Source organism: Cherax quadricarinatus, chromosome 16, assembly GCF_038502225.1.
Source record: "Cherax quadricarinatus isolate ZL_2023a chromosome 16, ASM3850222v1, whole genome shotgun sequence".
Taxonomy (NCBI): Eukaryota; Metazoa; Arthropoda; class Malacostraca; order Decapoda; family Parastacidae; genus Cherax; species Cherax quadricarinatus.
In genome coordinates this window covers 9,692,504-9,708,282 of record NC_091307.1, presented here as the reverse complement: position 1 = coordinate 9,708,282, position 15,779 = coordinate 9,692,504, and the positions used below count along the sequence as shown (strand labels likewise).

Sequence of the window (15,779 nt, the reverse complement as noted above, 5' to 3'; positions counted from 1 at the left end):
TAACAGTAAATCTTCTATGTTTTGTGTGAATAAAAATTCAAAATAGAAAGCAAGAGTAATATAAGAGGGGCCTGGAGACGTGACTAATGAACAGAGAAAATGTTATTTTAGTGCTAGGAATGTCTGTATTGTTCATTCTGGACCCCATTTTGAAATTGGCATATTTTTCAATTTGCGTGAAATTGGCCAAATTGCCAATTATTGACCGTTTTATTTGGTAGTTGAAATCGGTAAATGGGCAGTTTCTTTTACTCAATCGATAGAACAAATGGAGTTCTAAAGAAATAGCTATGAGCTTGGTCGAGTGGAACAATGGAATTGGCCAAAAATAGGGCTCAAAGTGGGCAAAATTGCTGATGTGTAAATATCAATGAGGTCACTAACTTCGCAAGAGCGTAATTCCGTACGTTTTCAATCAAATTTTGTACTTTTGGTGTCAATACCATCAGGAAAAGATTCTCCATCGTTTCATAAGAAAAAATAATTTTTTTTTTCCAAATATTTTTCGACACCAGGAGACACTTCAGGATTTGGGGTTTTGACAGTCAAAGGGTCGAGGGACCTGACCTTCCAACGACAACATTCTTACCTCTACTAGTGGCCTACATCTCACCTCCTGGTGGTATATAGGCTCCATCCTGTCACTTCAACTGTTTCAGACTATGGAACAATACTCTTCTCCAGACTGAGGGACTGACCACCTCAAAACTTCAAGGGTGATGGACTGATTACATCGTCTTCAAGTATCTTCTGCTTCTATCAACTTTTCTGTACTCGACTGAAGAAGCCTACTGTGTAGGTGAAACGTTTCGAAATAAAGATACCTAACTGTTGCATATGTGTCTTCCCTAACATTATCTATACGGCTTATTTATCTATCACAGTTCATCTAATATGGCGTAACAAACAATATAAATAACATAGAAACATGATATATACTCTAGAATGAATAAAATATGTCATTCATGTAGTGGTATGGGCAGTGTCGGCGGTGGACGAGAGTTTGTTTGGAAACCGGGCAAAATACTTTATGAATAATTTCACTAATATCATCTATACAGCTTATTTATCTATCACAGTTCATCTAACAGGTGGAGGCGACCACAACTGCTCCCTCTTCTTTGTGGTAAACACTGCCATCTAGTGACGGCCTTTTGAAGCCGTCTATTATTATAATTATTATATGTAGTACATTATTATTATATGTATTATTATTATTAATATTAAAGTTGTATTCAAAAATCTTGATACAGTAAAAAAACTTTTGATTAAGAATTCCCCCCAAAATGCTGATGGATGTGTCTATAAGATTCCTTGTAAAATTTGCGATAAAGTTTATTATGGTCAAACTGGTAAAAATCTCGAACTAAGATTAAAACAACATAAATATAGCATTAGAACTGGACAAGATTCCAATGCTCTATTTATTCATGTAAGAGATTTTAACCATCCAATTGATTTTCAAAAAGTTGAGAAAGTAGTATCAAGCAAGTCCATGGTCGACAGGAATATAATTGAATCTTGTTTCATAAAAAGCAGTTTTGACAATAATATGAATATTTCCTTTGGTTTATATAAATTAGATCCATTTATAATTAATAGAATTTGGGTAGAATTTAATAATACACTGGACAAATAAATAGCTTGGGGGTGAGTTTTGCAAAGGACCTATCCAAGTTGGCTCGCCGCGCGTCACGTGTTTAACCGTTGTGGGATCTGATAGTGAGGTGCTGGCCGACCCCATATATAGCTTCCTTGGATGCTTCACTTTCATAGTTCCTTGATAATGTGAGTAGTCACGAAAGCGCTTGGAATTTCTCTATTCTTTCAGAGTGGTTGTTTTGCATATTTTGAAATCACCTGTTTACTGTGATCTTATTGCATTATTATACATATATGTATTATTATTATTATTATTGTATTATATTATTATAGTATTATAGGTAGTAGGTTGGTAGACAGCAACCACCCAGGGAAGTACTACCGTCCTGCCAGATGACTGTGAAACAAAAACCTGTAACTGTTTTGCATGATGGTAGGATTTGCTGGTTTCTTTTTCTGTCTCATAAACACGCTAGATAACAGGGATATCTTGCTACTCCTACTTACACTTTGGTCACACTTCACAGACACGCACATACATATATATATATATACATACATCTAGGTTTTTCTCCTTTTTCTAAATAGCTCTTGTTCTTTTTTATTTCTTCTATTGTCCATGGGGAAGTGGAAAAGAATCTTTCCTCCGTAAGCCATGCGTGTCGTATGAGGCGACTAAAATGCCGGGAGCAATGGGCTAGTAACCCCTTCTCCTGTATACAATTACTAAAAAAGAGAAGAAGAAAAACTTTATAAAACTGGGTTGCTTAAATGTGCGTGGATGTAGTGCGGATGACAAGAAACAGATGATTGCTGATGTTATGAATGAAAAGAAGTTGGATGTCCTGGCCCTAAGCGAAACAAAGCTGAAGGGGGTAGGAGAGTTTCAGTGGGGGGAAATAAATGGGATTAAATCTGGAGTATCTGAGAGAGTTAGAGCAAAGGAAGGGGTAGCAGTAATGTTAAATGATCAGTTATGGAAGGAGAAAAGAGAATATGAATGTGTAAATTCAAGAATTATGTGGATTAAAGTAAAGGTTGGATGCGAGAAGTGGGTCATAATAAGCGTGTATGCACCTGGAGAAGAGAGGAATGCAGAGGAGAGAGAGAGATTTTGGGAGATGTTAAGTGAATGTATAGGAGCCTTTGAACCAAGTGAGAGAGTAATTGTGGTAGGGGACTTGAATGCTAAAGTAGGAGAAACTTTTAGAGAGGGTGTGGTAGGTAAGTTTGGGGTGCCAGGTGTAAATGATAATGGGAGCCCTTTGATTGAACTTTGTATAGAAAGGGGTTTAGTTATAGGTAATACATATTTTAAGAAAAAGAGGATAAATAAGTATACACGATATGATGTAGGGCGAAATGACAGTAGTTTGTTGGATTATGTATTGGTAGATAAAAGACTGTTGAGTAGACTTCAGGATGTACATGTTTATAGAGGGGCCACAGATATATCAGATCACTTTCTAGTTGTAGCTACACTGAGAGTAAAAGGTAGATGGGATACAAGGAGAATAGAAGCATCAGGGAAGAGAGAGGTGAAGGTTTATAAACTAAAAGAGGAGGCAGTTAGGGTAAGATATAAACAGCTATTGGAGGATAGATGGGCTAATGAGAGCATAGGCAATGGGGTCGAAGAGGTATGGGGTAGGTTTAAAAATGTAGTGTTAGAGTGTTCAGCAGAAGTTTGTGGTTACAGGAAAGTGGGTGCAGGAGGGAAGAGGAGCGATTGGTGGAATGATGATGTAAAGAGAGTAGTAAGGGAGAAAAAGTTAGCATATGAGAAGTTTTTACAAAGTAGAAGTGATGCAAGGAGGGAAGAGTATATGGAGAAAAAGAGAGAAGTTAAGAGAGTGGTGAAGCAATGTAAAAAGAGAGCAAATGAGAGAGTGGGTGAGATGTTATCAACAAATTTTGTTGAAAATAAGAAAAAGTTTTGGAGTGAGATTAACAAGTTAAGGAAGCCTAGAGAACAAATGGATTTGTCAGTTAAAAATAGGAGAGGAGAGTTATTAAATGGAGAGTTAGAGGTATTGGGAAGATGGAGGGAATATTTTGAGGAATTGTTAAATGTTGATGAAGATAGGGAAGCTGTGATTTCGTGTATAGGGCAAGGAGGAATAACATCTTGTAGGAGTGAGGAAGAGCCAGTTGTGAGTGTGGGGGAAGTTCGTGAGGCAGTAGGTAAAATGAAAGGGGGTAAGGCAGCCGGGATTGATGGGATAAAGATAGAAATGTTAAAAGCAGGTGGGGATATAGTTTTGGAGTGGTTGGTGCAATTATTTAATAAATGTATGGAAGAGGGTAAGGTACCTAGGGATTGGCAGAGAGCATGCATAGTTCCTTTGTATAAAGGCAAAGGGGATAAAAGAGAGTGCAAAAATTATAGGGGGATAAGTCTGTTGAGTGTACCTGGTAAAGTGTATGGTAGAGTTATAATTGAAAGAATTAAGAGTAAGACGGAGAATAGGATAGCAGATGAACAAGGAGGCTTTAGGAAAGGTAGGGGGTGTGTGGACCAGGTGTTTACAGTGAAACATATAAGTGAACAGTATTTAGATAAGGCTAAAGAGGTCTTTGTGGCATTTATGGATTTGGAAAAGGCGTATGACAGGGTGGATAGGGGGGCAATGTGGCAGATGTTGCAAATGTATGGTGTAGGAGGTAGGTTACTGAAAGCAGTGAAGAGTTTTTACGAGGATAGTGAGGCTCAAGTTAGAGTATGTAGGAAAGAGGGAAATTTTTTCCCAGTAAAAGTAGGCCTTAGACAGGGATGTGTGATGTCACCGTGGTTGTTTAATATATTTATAGATGGGGTTGTAAGAGAAGTAAATGCGAGGGTCTTGGCAAGAGGCGTGGAGTTAAAAGATAAAGAATCACACACAAAGTGGGAGTTGTCACAGCTGCTCTTTGCTGATGACACTGTGCTCTTGGGAGATTCTGAAGAGAAGTTGCAGAGATTGGTGGATGAATTTGGTAGGGTGTGCAAAAGAAGAAAATTAAAGGTGAATACAGGAAAGAGTAAGGTTATGAGGATAACAAAAAGATTAGGTGATGAAAGATTGAATATCAGATTGGAGGGAGAGAGTATGGAGGAGGTGCACGTATTCAGATATTTGGGAGTGGACGTGTCAGCGGATGGGTCTATGAAAGATGAGGTGAATCATAGAATTGATGAGGGAAAAAGAGTGAGTGGTGCACTTAGGAGTCTGTGGAGACAAAGAACTTTGTCCTTGGAGGCAAAGAGGGGAATGTATGAGAGTATAGTTTTACCAACGCTCTTGTATGGGTGTGAAGCGTGGGTGATGAATGTTGCAGCGAGGAGAAGGCTGGAGGCAGTGGAGATGTCATGTCTGAGGGCAATGTGTGGTGTGAATATAATGCAGAGAATTCGTAGTTTGGAAGTTAGGAGGAGGTGCGGGATTACCAAAACTGTTGTCCAGAGGGCTGAGGAAGGGTTGTTGAGGTGGTTCGGACATGTAGAGAGAATGGAGCGAAACAGAATGACTTCAAGAGTGTATCAGTCTGTAGTGGAAGGAAGGCGGGGTAGGGGTCGGCCTAGGAAGGGTTGGAGGGAGGGGGTAAAGGAGGTTTTGTGTGCGAGGGGCTTGGACTTCCAGCAGGCATGCGTGAGCGTGTTTGATAGGAGTGAATGGAGACAAATGGTTTTTAATACTTGACGTGCTGTTGGAGTGTGAGCAAAGTAACATTTATGAAGGGATTCAGGGAAACCGGCAGGCCGGACTTGAGTCCTGGAGATGGGAAGTACAGTGCCTGCACTCTGAAGGAGGGGTGTTAATGTTGCAGTTTAAAAACTGTAGTGTAAAGCACCCTTCTGGCAAGACAGTGATGGAGTGAATGATGGTGAAAGTTTTTCTTTTTCGGGCCACCCTGCCTTGGTGGGAATCGGCCGGTGTGATAATAAAAAAAATAAAAATATTATAGTATTATTATTATACGTATTATTATTATACATATTATTACAGTGGAACCTCCAAAATCGAACTTAATCCATTCCAGGAGCTAGTTCTAAATTCGAAAAGTCTGAAATTCGAAGCAATATTTCCCATAAGAACTAATGGAATTACAATTAATCCGTTCCAGAAACCCAAAAATATTCACACAAAAAATACATTTTATAGAGATTAATTACAGTTTTACATAAAACAAATACTATAGTTTTTAATTATGTATAGTAATACATATAAAATAAAATTTTTACTTACCTTTATTGAAGATTGGTGATGGCATCTGGAAGATAGGGAGGAGGAGAGAGGGAGTTGAGGTTAGTGTTTGGAAGGAGAAGCCCCCTCCATGAGGACTTCAGGTAAAGCCCTCTCTGGGGTTACTTCTCTTCTCTGTCTTTTAATGCCAATAGGACCAGCTTGAGAGTCACTGGATCCATCTCGCAAAATAACTGTCCACAGTCCTCTCTTTCTGGTGCCTCTTTAACATTTCACTAAAATGGGACATGGTTCTGTCACTGATTGTTGCAAAGATGGCTTGTTTCAGCTAGCTCAGGGTGGTACTTCTGCACAAACATTTGGACATCATTCCACTTGGCACAAATCTCCTTAATCTTTGAGGAAGGCACCTTATCCACTCCCTATATTAACACCTTTCGCAACATCAGCTTCCTTGATTTGTTCTTTCTTTGACAGGATAGAACCGATGGTCGACTTGTTTTTCCCATACATCCTGGCAAGCTCAACAAGTCTCACACCACTCTCATACTTCTGTATTATTTCCTTCTTCACATCTATGGTGTTTCTCACTTTCTTTACCACAGGGGTACCACTAGCAAGTTTCTTTGGGCCCATGGCAGCTTATTTCACAGTCCCACAAGCACTAAACACAACAAAATAATTGTAAAATGCGTGAATGAGAGCGCAGGTTAGTGTTCACTCAAGCATAAACAAAGCTAGACTGCTCATGGCACCTGCGCGGGGACGCGGACAGAGCGGGCGGCAGACAGGTCCCGTACCTGCCGGTTCGAAAATAGGGGCGCGTTCGATAATAGGGGCACAGTTTGTCCGAAAAAATGGTCCTATTTTCGAAATGTTCGATATGTGATACGTTCGATTTTTGAGGTTCCACTGTATTATTACAGTGGAACCTCAAATATCGAACTTAATCCATTCCAGGAGCTAGTCCTAAATTCGAAAAGTCTGAAAAGTGACGCAATATTTCCCATAAGAAATAATGGAAATACAATTAATCCATTCCAGAAACCCAAAAATATTCACAAAAAAAAAAAATACATTTTATAGAGATTAATTATAGTTTTACATACACACAACAAATATAGTGTTTAATTGTGTATTAATAAATTTAAACAACATATAAAATAACATTTTTACTTACCTTTATTGAAGACTAGTGATGGGATCTGGAAGATAGGGAGGAGGAGAGAGGGAGTTGGGGTTAGTGTTTGGAAGGAGAATCCCCCTCCATGAGGATGTCAGGTATCAAAGCCCTCTCTAGGGTTACTTCCCTTCTCTGTATTTTAATGCCACTAGGACCAGCTTGAGAGTCACTGGACCCCTGTCTCACAAAATAACTGTCTACACTCCTCTGTTTCTGTCTCACAAAATAACTGTCTACAGTCCTAAGTTTCTGTCTCACAAAATAACTGTCCATAGTCCTCTGTACATCTGGCAAGCTCAACAAGTCTCACACCACTCTTATACTTCTGCGTTATTTCCTTCTTCACATCTATGGTATTTCTCACTTTCTTTACCACAGGGGTACCACTAGCAAGTTTCTTTGGGCCCATGGTAGCTTATTTCACATTCCCACAAGCACTAAACACAATGAAATAATCGTAAAATGTTTGAATGAGAGTGAAGGTTAGTGTTCACTCAAACATCAACAAAACCAGACTGGATCACGGCGCCTGTGTGGGGACACGGACAGAGCGGGCTGCTGGACAGGTCCTGTACCTGGCGGTTCGAAAATAGGGGCAAGTCTAATAATAGGGACAAAGTGGGTTCGAAAAAAGTGTTCGATTTGTGATACGTTCCAAATTTGTGGTTATACTGTATTATTATTTTTTTTTTTCTAACAAGTCGACCGTCTCCCACCGAGGCAGGGTGATCCAAAGAGAAAGAAAATCCCCAAAAAAGAAAATACTTTCATCATTCATTTAATATATAAATAATTTGTAATTTTTATTCACACAAAAAATATAAGATTTACCGTTATTCCTTATTGCAATAATTGTATAAATAATGTCAACCCATTCACAACTGCATATTGGAATGGACAGTGACATCATTTGTTTACCCTGAAACATAGCCAAACAATGGACCATTTCTCCTGTGTTGAGCTCAGTTTCAAGGTACTTTTCATCGTGAAGGCAAGCAAAATCATATCTATTTCTGTAATATATCTTCCATTCTATCAAATGAGACAAAAAAAACGTGAATACAACCATAAAAACAATACGAAAATACCACTAAGGGGCGGCTAATTGCTGAGAAGTGAACTCCATTATTTATGCTTAGATTTCTTTCATTTTTGGTGTATGTTAAGAAGCATCTTTCCATCATACATTCCCAAGTTTCAATAAGATAGTTCAACAAACAAATGAGATACAATTCCCGAGATTAAGAGCAAGAGCCCCTCACCAGTGTCAAGGAACCTGCCTTGAGGTCCGCTCGCATATGGAAGCAAAAAATCGACCCATCGACTGCTCGTACGTATTTGGAAAAACTTGCATGTGGACACACTCGCAGGTAGAGGTTCCAATGTATGTCAAATATATTGAAAGTAATTCATTTATCTAGATTATAATCACCATTCATATCTATACCCTTAGTGTCACCACTATATTTCTACCTCCAATAATTATTACAACTAAAACTGTTTTATGATTTCTTCACAAATTGCTGGTTTTATAGAGCTTTGTAATTTAAAATAATAAAACAATTTCTTCATAATAAATGTAAGAAATAAATGTTATCTAATTTTGTAATAATTATATATATTTTGAAAATAAAATTTGTTTGCTTGCTTATGTTCCTTATGTATTCTTGGTGTAAAATCTGGGAAATAACTCTTAAACACTCAACATATGGACATACTACATTAAAATAATACAGGAGGGCCCCACTTATTTGGCACCCTCTTTTCAGTGTTCCATGATTTCGTTAGCTTTCAAATGAGCCCATGTTCATTATGTTTGGTGCCTTTATTGGTGCCACATTTTAGGGTAAGTATTGTATGTACTGTGCATCTAATTTAATTTTCTATCTTTTTTTTTATGCCTAGCCGTATTGATTACTTAATACAGTGGACCCTCAGTTATCGGCCGTTCCGCTTATCCGACAACTTGGTTATTGGCTGGTTTTTCGGCTTCCGGTTATCGGCCGTTATTTTGCTCATTGGCCCTATTGGACGCCTCCACCGCCACCTGCTCGAACAGTCCTGAGTCAGTGTGGCTGTGTTTCTGGGCAAGTGAGGAAGGTTCTGCTCATTCATCCAAACATTTCGCTATAATCCATCGTTTTTGGTGGTTACTGATTCAGTGCAACTGCGAAGTAAGTAGCCCTGGCCCCAAAGAAAGTTCCTAGTAAAGTTACTTTGGTAAAGAAAGTGAGAAACACGATAGAATTCAAGGCAGGCAGGCATAGAGGCAAGGAGTGTAGCAGGCAGGCAGTGAGTGTAGCAGGAAGGCATTGAGGCAAGGAGTGTAGCAGGCATGTAGGGAGTGTAGCAGGAAGGCAGGGAGTGTAGCAGGTATGCAGGGAGTGTAGCAGGCATGCAGGGAGTGTAGCAGGCATGCAGGGAGTGTAGCAGGAAGGCAGGGAGTGTAGCAGGAAGGCAAAGAGTGTAGTGGGAAGGCAGGGAGTGTAGTAGGAAGGCAGGGTGTGTAGCAATGTTTATATGCAATGTATGTTTAATAATAATCACTCTTGGGCACATTAAATGTCTTATTTTAGGTTAATATAGACATTTTCATTAATCCATATGATATTTTCTTCAAAATTATACAAGAAACACATTACATAGCATATAGCATATAAGCATACAATGCTTATATGCTATATGCTATGTATCACCATGCAATGCTTATATTCTATCGAGTGGTGAGTAAACATCATGTTTTCTCTGATTCAGCATTAGAGAAAACTGTGAATCTGGCGTCTCGCCCAGTAACTGTCCATCATATGTGTTTGTTTACAATTCTCGGCATGAATTATTCATTACTTCTCCCTATGTTTATGATGGCATCTAAAGGTAGTTGTTAGAAACGATTAAACTCAGTGAACATGCAAAGCATAATACCTCGTTGAACGCTGCCCCATAATGTTCTCAGATCCTGGTATCAACTCTTGGACAGAGATTCTGATTGTACTAGCAATGATTATTTCTTTACAAATAGTTGAGTATCTTCAGAATGGCACCGAATAACCCGTATGTGTTCTATCTCTGACACGGGTGGAAACTTCAGGCATGTTTCTGTACACCTGCTGTTCCTATTCACCTAGCATTAATTAGGTACCTGGGTATTAGTTGAATGTTGTGGGCCACAGCCCAGGAAGGGGGTGTTAGTATACCCTAGATAGGGCTGGGCTTTGAAGTGAGGTGATATAAGATAACAGCTCTTAAACTTCAAAATTGATATTTATGCTTAATTATTATTATATTCAAAAACATGTGCTAAATCTGTATGGGTTATAGAACTGTTCATGTCTAAATGTTGCTTAGAATTGCTTTGTATTCTAAGCAATTATTTTAGCCAATAATAATGCATATATTATACTGTGATTTCTGTTAGTGTTTATTTAACTCAACTAGAGTATGTATGCACATTTATATCTATACTTGGCTAAATTTTAGATTACGTAGACAGACAAAAAGAATAATGAACAAACATACCTGGGATTCTCAAGGATTGAAAGCACTAAACTTCCCTCATTTATGTGAAGTGTTGAATTTGCTGTGACGTCAGTGACTTGAATATCAACTTGACCTGATCCGACAAAGCCAGAAAGCTGCCCATGAAACCCAGCTAAAAAGAGGGGGATATACATAAACTATATATTTTTTATTTACTCTATGCATGTTTTATTTTGGCAGAGTCAATCAAACAAGCTAAACTGCCCAAAAAAAAAAAATTCTCATGCACTGATATAGCATAACATCTATTTTTTTTTTATGAAATAACAAAGTATAAAAATTTTTAATTTTGCACCAAAACTACCTAGCCAATTAATATCACCTTGCTAAAAATTACTATAATATAGTTTTGGCAGAGTCGATCAAACAAGCTAAACTGCCCTAAAAAAAAAAGAAAATTTCTCATGCACTGATATATAACCTATTATTTTTTTTATGAAATAAAGTATAAAAATTTCAATTTTGCACCAAAACTACTTAGCCAATTAATATCACCTTGCTAAAAAATTACTATAAGTTAACTTAATCTTATCTACCCTATTTAATGTCAGCCTAAATTTAGCTAGTACAGTGGTCCCTTGAGTTATGACATTAATCTGTTCCAGAATATGTATCATACCTCAAAACTATCATAACTCAAACCCCAAAATACATAGTTTTATAGTAATTTGTTCCATGACACCAGAGCACCCAACCTGCCCTTGGATACTTTTTGTTTAAACACTCTGGGAGTTTTCTGAGTGGTAAATTACAACAGACTTCAGCTTGAGATCTCCAGAGGTATTGGCAGAGGAGGTAGGACATTCAGGATTGAGCAGACAGGACAGGAGAGGCCAGAGCAGGCAGGCAGGCAGGCAAGCATTGTAGGCTGATGCATGTAGAACAAGCATGGGAGAGAAGACAGGGCAGGTTGGGGCATATAGAACAAGCAGGGCAGAGTAGGCAGGGCAGGGCAGGGCAGGGCAGAGCCAGACAGGCCAGAGCAGGCAGGGCAGGGGAGGGCAAGGCAGAGCAGGAGAGGCCAGAGGAGGCAGGACAGGCCAGAGCAAACAGGACAGGACAGCCCAGAGGAGGTAGGCAGAACAGGCAGATCAGGACAGGACAGGGTTGGGCAGGCAGGCAGGCATAGATTGGCAAATAATTGCAGATTTAATATTTACTCTTTGTTGCAGTCTCCCACTCCCCACATTTGGAATGTATACTGTCTCTCTCCCTTCTCTGTCTGCTTTCCTCCTTCCATCCTCCCTCCCTCACACTCACCTCCAGTACTCCCTCCATCATCACTCCAATTAAGACCTCTTCATCACCCTGTCTGGTCTCTAGGCTGAGGCACTCATGTGCACTAACTATCATATGCATATCATATTTTAAATTTTTCAATGCAACTCAAAAACTAAATTCCTTAATGAGGGTAAATTTCAACTCAAAATTATCATAACTCAAGGGATCACTGTATTTATATTTAGGGTATAGGTGGTAGGTTACTATAAGCAGGAGAGAGTTTTTATGTGGATCATCAGGCTCAGGTTAGGATGTAGGAGCAAGGGAGACTACCTCCCAGTAATGTTACCATAGCTGTTTAACATTTATAGACAGGGTTATAAAAGAACTGAATGCTAGGGTGTTAGGCAGAACTGTGGGGTTAAAAGATAATAAATTTGATACAAAGTGGGATTTGTCAAAGTTGCTCCTTGACAAGGTTTTTTTGAAAGATTCTATGGAGAAGTTGTAAAGATCTGTGGAGTAACTTGGGAAAGTATGCAAATGGGAGAATGTATATAACCTGTAGAGTTTGTAAAATGACTCAAGTCCGGCCTGCCGGTTTCCCTGAATCCCTTCATATACTTTGCTCACACTCCAACAGCACGTCAAGTATTAAAAACCATTTGTCTCCATTCACTATCAAACACGCTCATGCATGCCTGCTGGAAGTCCAAGCCCCTCGCACACAAAACCTCCTTTACCCCCTCCCTCCCCTTTTGTATTGCTATTTCATACTTACTGATAAAAATTCTCCCTTGTTTGATTAATAAATCAGTGCAGCCATGAAGATTTTTTATGATGACATCTCCACATTTAGCTGATATCTGACCTTCATTCATGTATGAGGAATCAATTGCAGTGCTTAATTCCTCAGCTTCAATATTCAACATTAGTCCTTGAAGCCTTTTGGCTTTAATGTGCTGTGGATGACAGGAAACACAAAAACATGTGAAAGACGAGATGTTAAGACAGTATTGTATTCGTCAGTTTTATAATATTGTATACACATAAGTTAGCTTAAGAAATTATAAGAAATGAGTGGAAACAAACTGTAAGGGTGGACTTGGAAAAGAGAGTTTTACAATTGACGTAGATCGTTATCGACCTTATATACAAAATAGACGAGATACAGAGCTAGACATTTTCCTACAAAGTTCAATCAAAGGGCTCCCATTATCATTTACACCTGGCACCCCAAACTTACCTACCACACCCTCTCTAAAAGTTTCTCCTACTTTACCATTCAGGTCCCCTACCACAATTACTCTCTCACTTGGTTCAAAGGCTCCTATACATTCACTTAACATCTCCCAAAATCTCTCTCTCTCCTCTGCATTCCTTTCTTCTCCAGGTGCATACACGCTTATTATGACCCACTTCTCGCATCCAACCTTTACTTTAATCCACATAATTCTTGAATTTACACATTCATATTCTCTTTTCTCCTTCCATAAGTATGTGGTTTCTCTATTTTCTGCAATACTAATAAGTGTGGAAGGTAATATGAAGGACTTGGTGTAACTGTAAATCCTAAATCACTATTTTTATCTAAAATTCTTTTCCAGATTAATCTCTGCTTTTACCCTACATCCTCATATAAATGGGACAAAAGGTAAAGGATATAAATTTTATGGATTTACACTCATCAAAGTATCCTCAACAAACATATGACTTCAACTTTCCTGAATACAGACCCTTCAAGGAAAGTGCCTCGATGCTATTGTAGGGCTGACTCCTGATCCCTTCCTTTCCTCAGATTAACCCTAATTACCTCCCATTCTCCACATGCCACATGCCTAAATCCATAAGATTTAGTGCTTTCCCACAAATGTAGAGTCTCGTGGCTTGGTTGACAATGCACTCAGCTCACACACAGTGTGTCCAGAGTTCAATCCCCAGCATGAGTGGAAATGCTGAGCATGTTGTCCCTGTCCACCAAGCATTAAGTAGGTACCTGGGTGTTAGTAGACTGGTGTGTCACATACTGGGGGACAAGATTAAAAGGACCACAATTGAAATAGAACAGACAGTCCATGATGATGCAGTAACTTTCCTGGGTTATTATGGGTGGTTAACCCTCTTGGTTAAAAATCTGAACAAATCTTATCTTACTATATTTCCTCAGATCAAACCTAATTACCTACCATTTCCCAAATGTTATACAACCCTTATGGGTTTAGTGCTTTCCCACGAATATAATGTATTATTTCTATTGCTCCCAAATATAGATAAGAATATTAAACTTACTGTTTTCTTAGCCCAGATAAAAAGGCTTCCTTGCATAGTTCCTTCAGAGGTTATATTGCCATGATTAGTGGTAATATGAATATTATGACTTTTGAGCCCATGAGTGTTCACGTCACCCTCTTCAGTAGATAAATTTACTTCATCTGCCTCCATCCCCAGAATATGTACACTAGCTTTGTCAAACAACTTAACATCAAGATCTGAAAAAGAGACATTTTACATGAGTACTTTACCACCCAATACCAGTCTCTTATCTTCAATTGTACCATATTATTTTGTTGTTGTATTAACCCTTTCAGGGTCCGTCCCGTAGATCTACGGCTTCATGTTGAGTGTCCAAACCGTAGATCTACACCAAAATTCTAGCGCCGTTAAATTTAGTGTGAAAGCGCTCATAGGCCTACATGTGAGAGAACGGGTCTGCGTGGTGGGTGTGCGCCATAAAAAAAAAATCTAGGCACCCGCATAGCATTGTGGGAACGCCAGCTCAGTTACCCTTGTTCACCATACCTCGTCGCAAGTCAGCTCTCACTCCCCGGAAAATTGGGACTCTCCTCTTCCTATCTGATAGTTCTGACACTGATGGAAGTGGAAATGAAGACGAATTCTATGGCTTTGATCAGTTAGTGACCGAAAGGATAGACCAGGATATCGATAATAGTGCAGAAAACACTGACGATCCTCAACCTTCTACCTCTGGTGTGGGCACTCGTGACTCACGGTCGGTTGTACCTCAATGCAAGAGAAAACTAATATTTTTGCATGGCCAGGCCTCTGACTTCAGTAATGATGATGTGACGTGGATTGTGATTTTATTGCGCTTGACGATCATTTGAGTAGTGATAGTGAGGAATCATATTCACCAGTGAAGCGTTGGTATGTGCGCCGCTGCATGCGCTCGGGTAGTGTACCCTATGCTGTGCCCAGGGGACGGAGTACATCCCGGAATACATCCCGTGGCCCTACACCAGGTTTAAATAGTGATAGTGAGGATGATGTGGCTACACTTGGCATGGATAGACCACAGGCATCAGTAGATGGTGGTAGTGGTGATGGTAGTGGCACCGCCATGCGTGACTCACCAGCCCAGGCTGGGACCCATGCTGCTGACTCAGTTCAAGGACAAAGCGGAGCGTCAGCCACCAGCCCACCACAATCACAACCACCCGCACAACCAGCCTATGATGTCCAGTATCCACCAGCAAACCGTATCTGGGATTGGCAGCAAAATCCCAATTTTGTTCCCAAGCCTCACCACTTTGATGACTCTCAAAGTGGAATTCTACCTACTTGTCCCCTTGGAACCACGGCCAATGAACTTGAATTCTTTGAATTATTCTTTGACCAGCCATTGATGGAAACTATTGTCAGGGAAAGTAATAAGTATTTTGAGTACACCATGGCAAATACGATCATATCACCACAGTCAAGACTACACAGGTGGAAAGAGACGACTGTTGCAGAAATGTATTTGCTTTTTGCAACAATAATGCTTATGCCTCATGTCTATAAGCATAATATAAAAGCATACTGATCCACAGATCGGCTAATTTCTTCTCCGGTCTTCAGTGAAATCATACCAGTGAACAGGTTTATCTTACTGTTACGTATATTGCACTTCTCTGACAAAACCAGGCCTGATAGAAGTGACAGGTTATACAAGATTAGAAATGTTTTCATGTATCTCAAACAAAAGTTCAGCATATACTTTTATCCATTCAAGAATCTTGTAATTGATGAGTCTTTGATTTTGTTCAAAGGTA

The 15,779-nt window shown here is 39.3% G+C and overlaps 1 protein-coding gene across 1 annotated transcript in view; it reads right to left on the bottom strand.

The window, feature by feature from the left end:
- LOC128688861 (protein FAM185A) overlaps positions 1-15,779 on the bottom strand; it is a 43,234-nt gene that overhangs the window by 16,851 nt on the left and 10,604 nt on the right. Inside the window, exons 3-5 of the mRNA XM_070085398.1 lie at positions 14,017-14,216; positions 12,509-12,689; positions 10,486-10,618 (exon numbers count right to left, since the gene is read on the bottom strand). Coding sequence (XP_069941499.1) covers positions 10,486-10,618; positions 12,509-12,689; positions 14,017-14,216 — 514 coding nt within the window. The remainder of the gene's footprint in view (positions 1-10,485; positions 10,619-12,508; positions 12,690-14,016; positions 14,217-15,779) is intronic.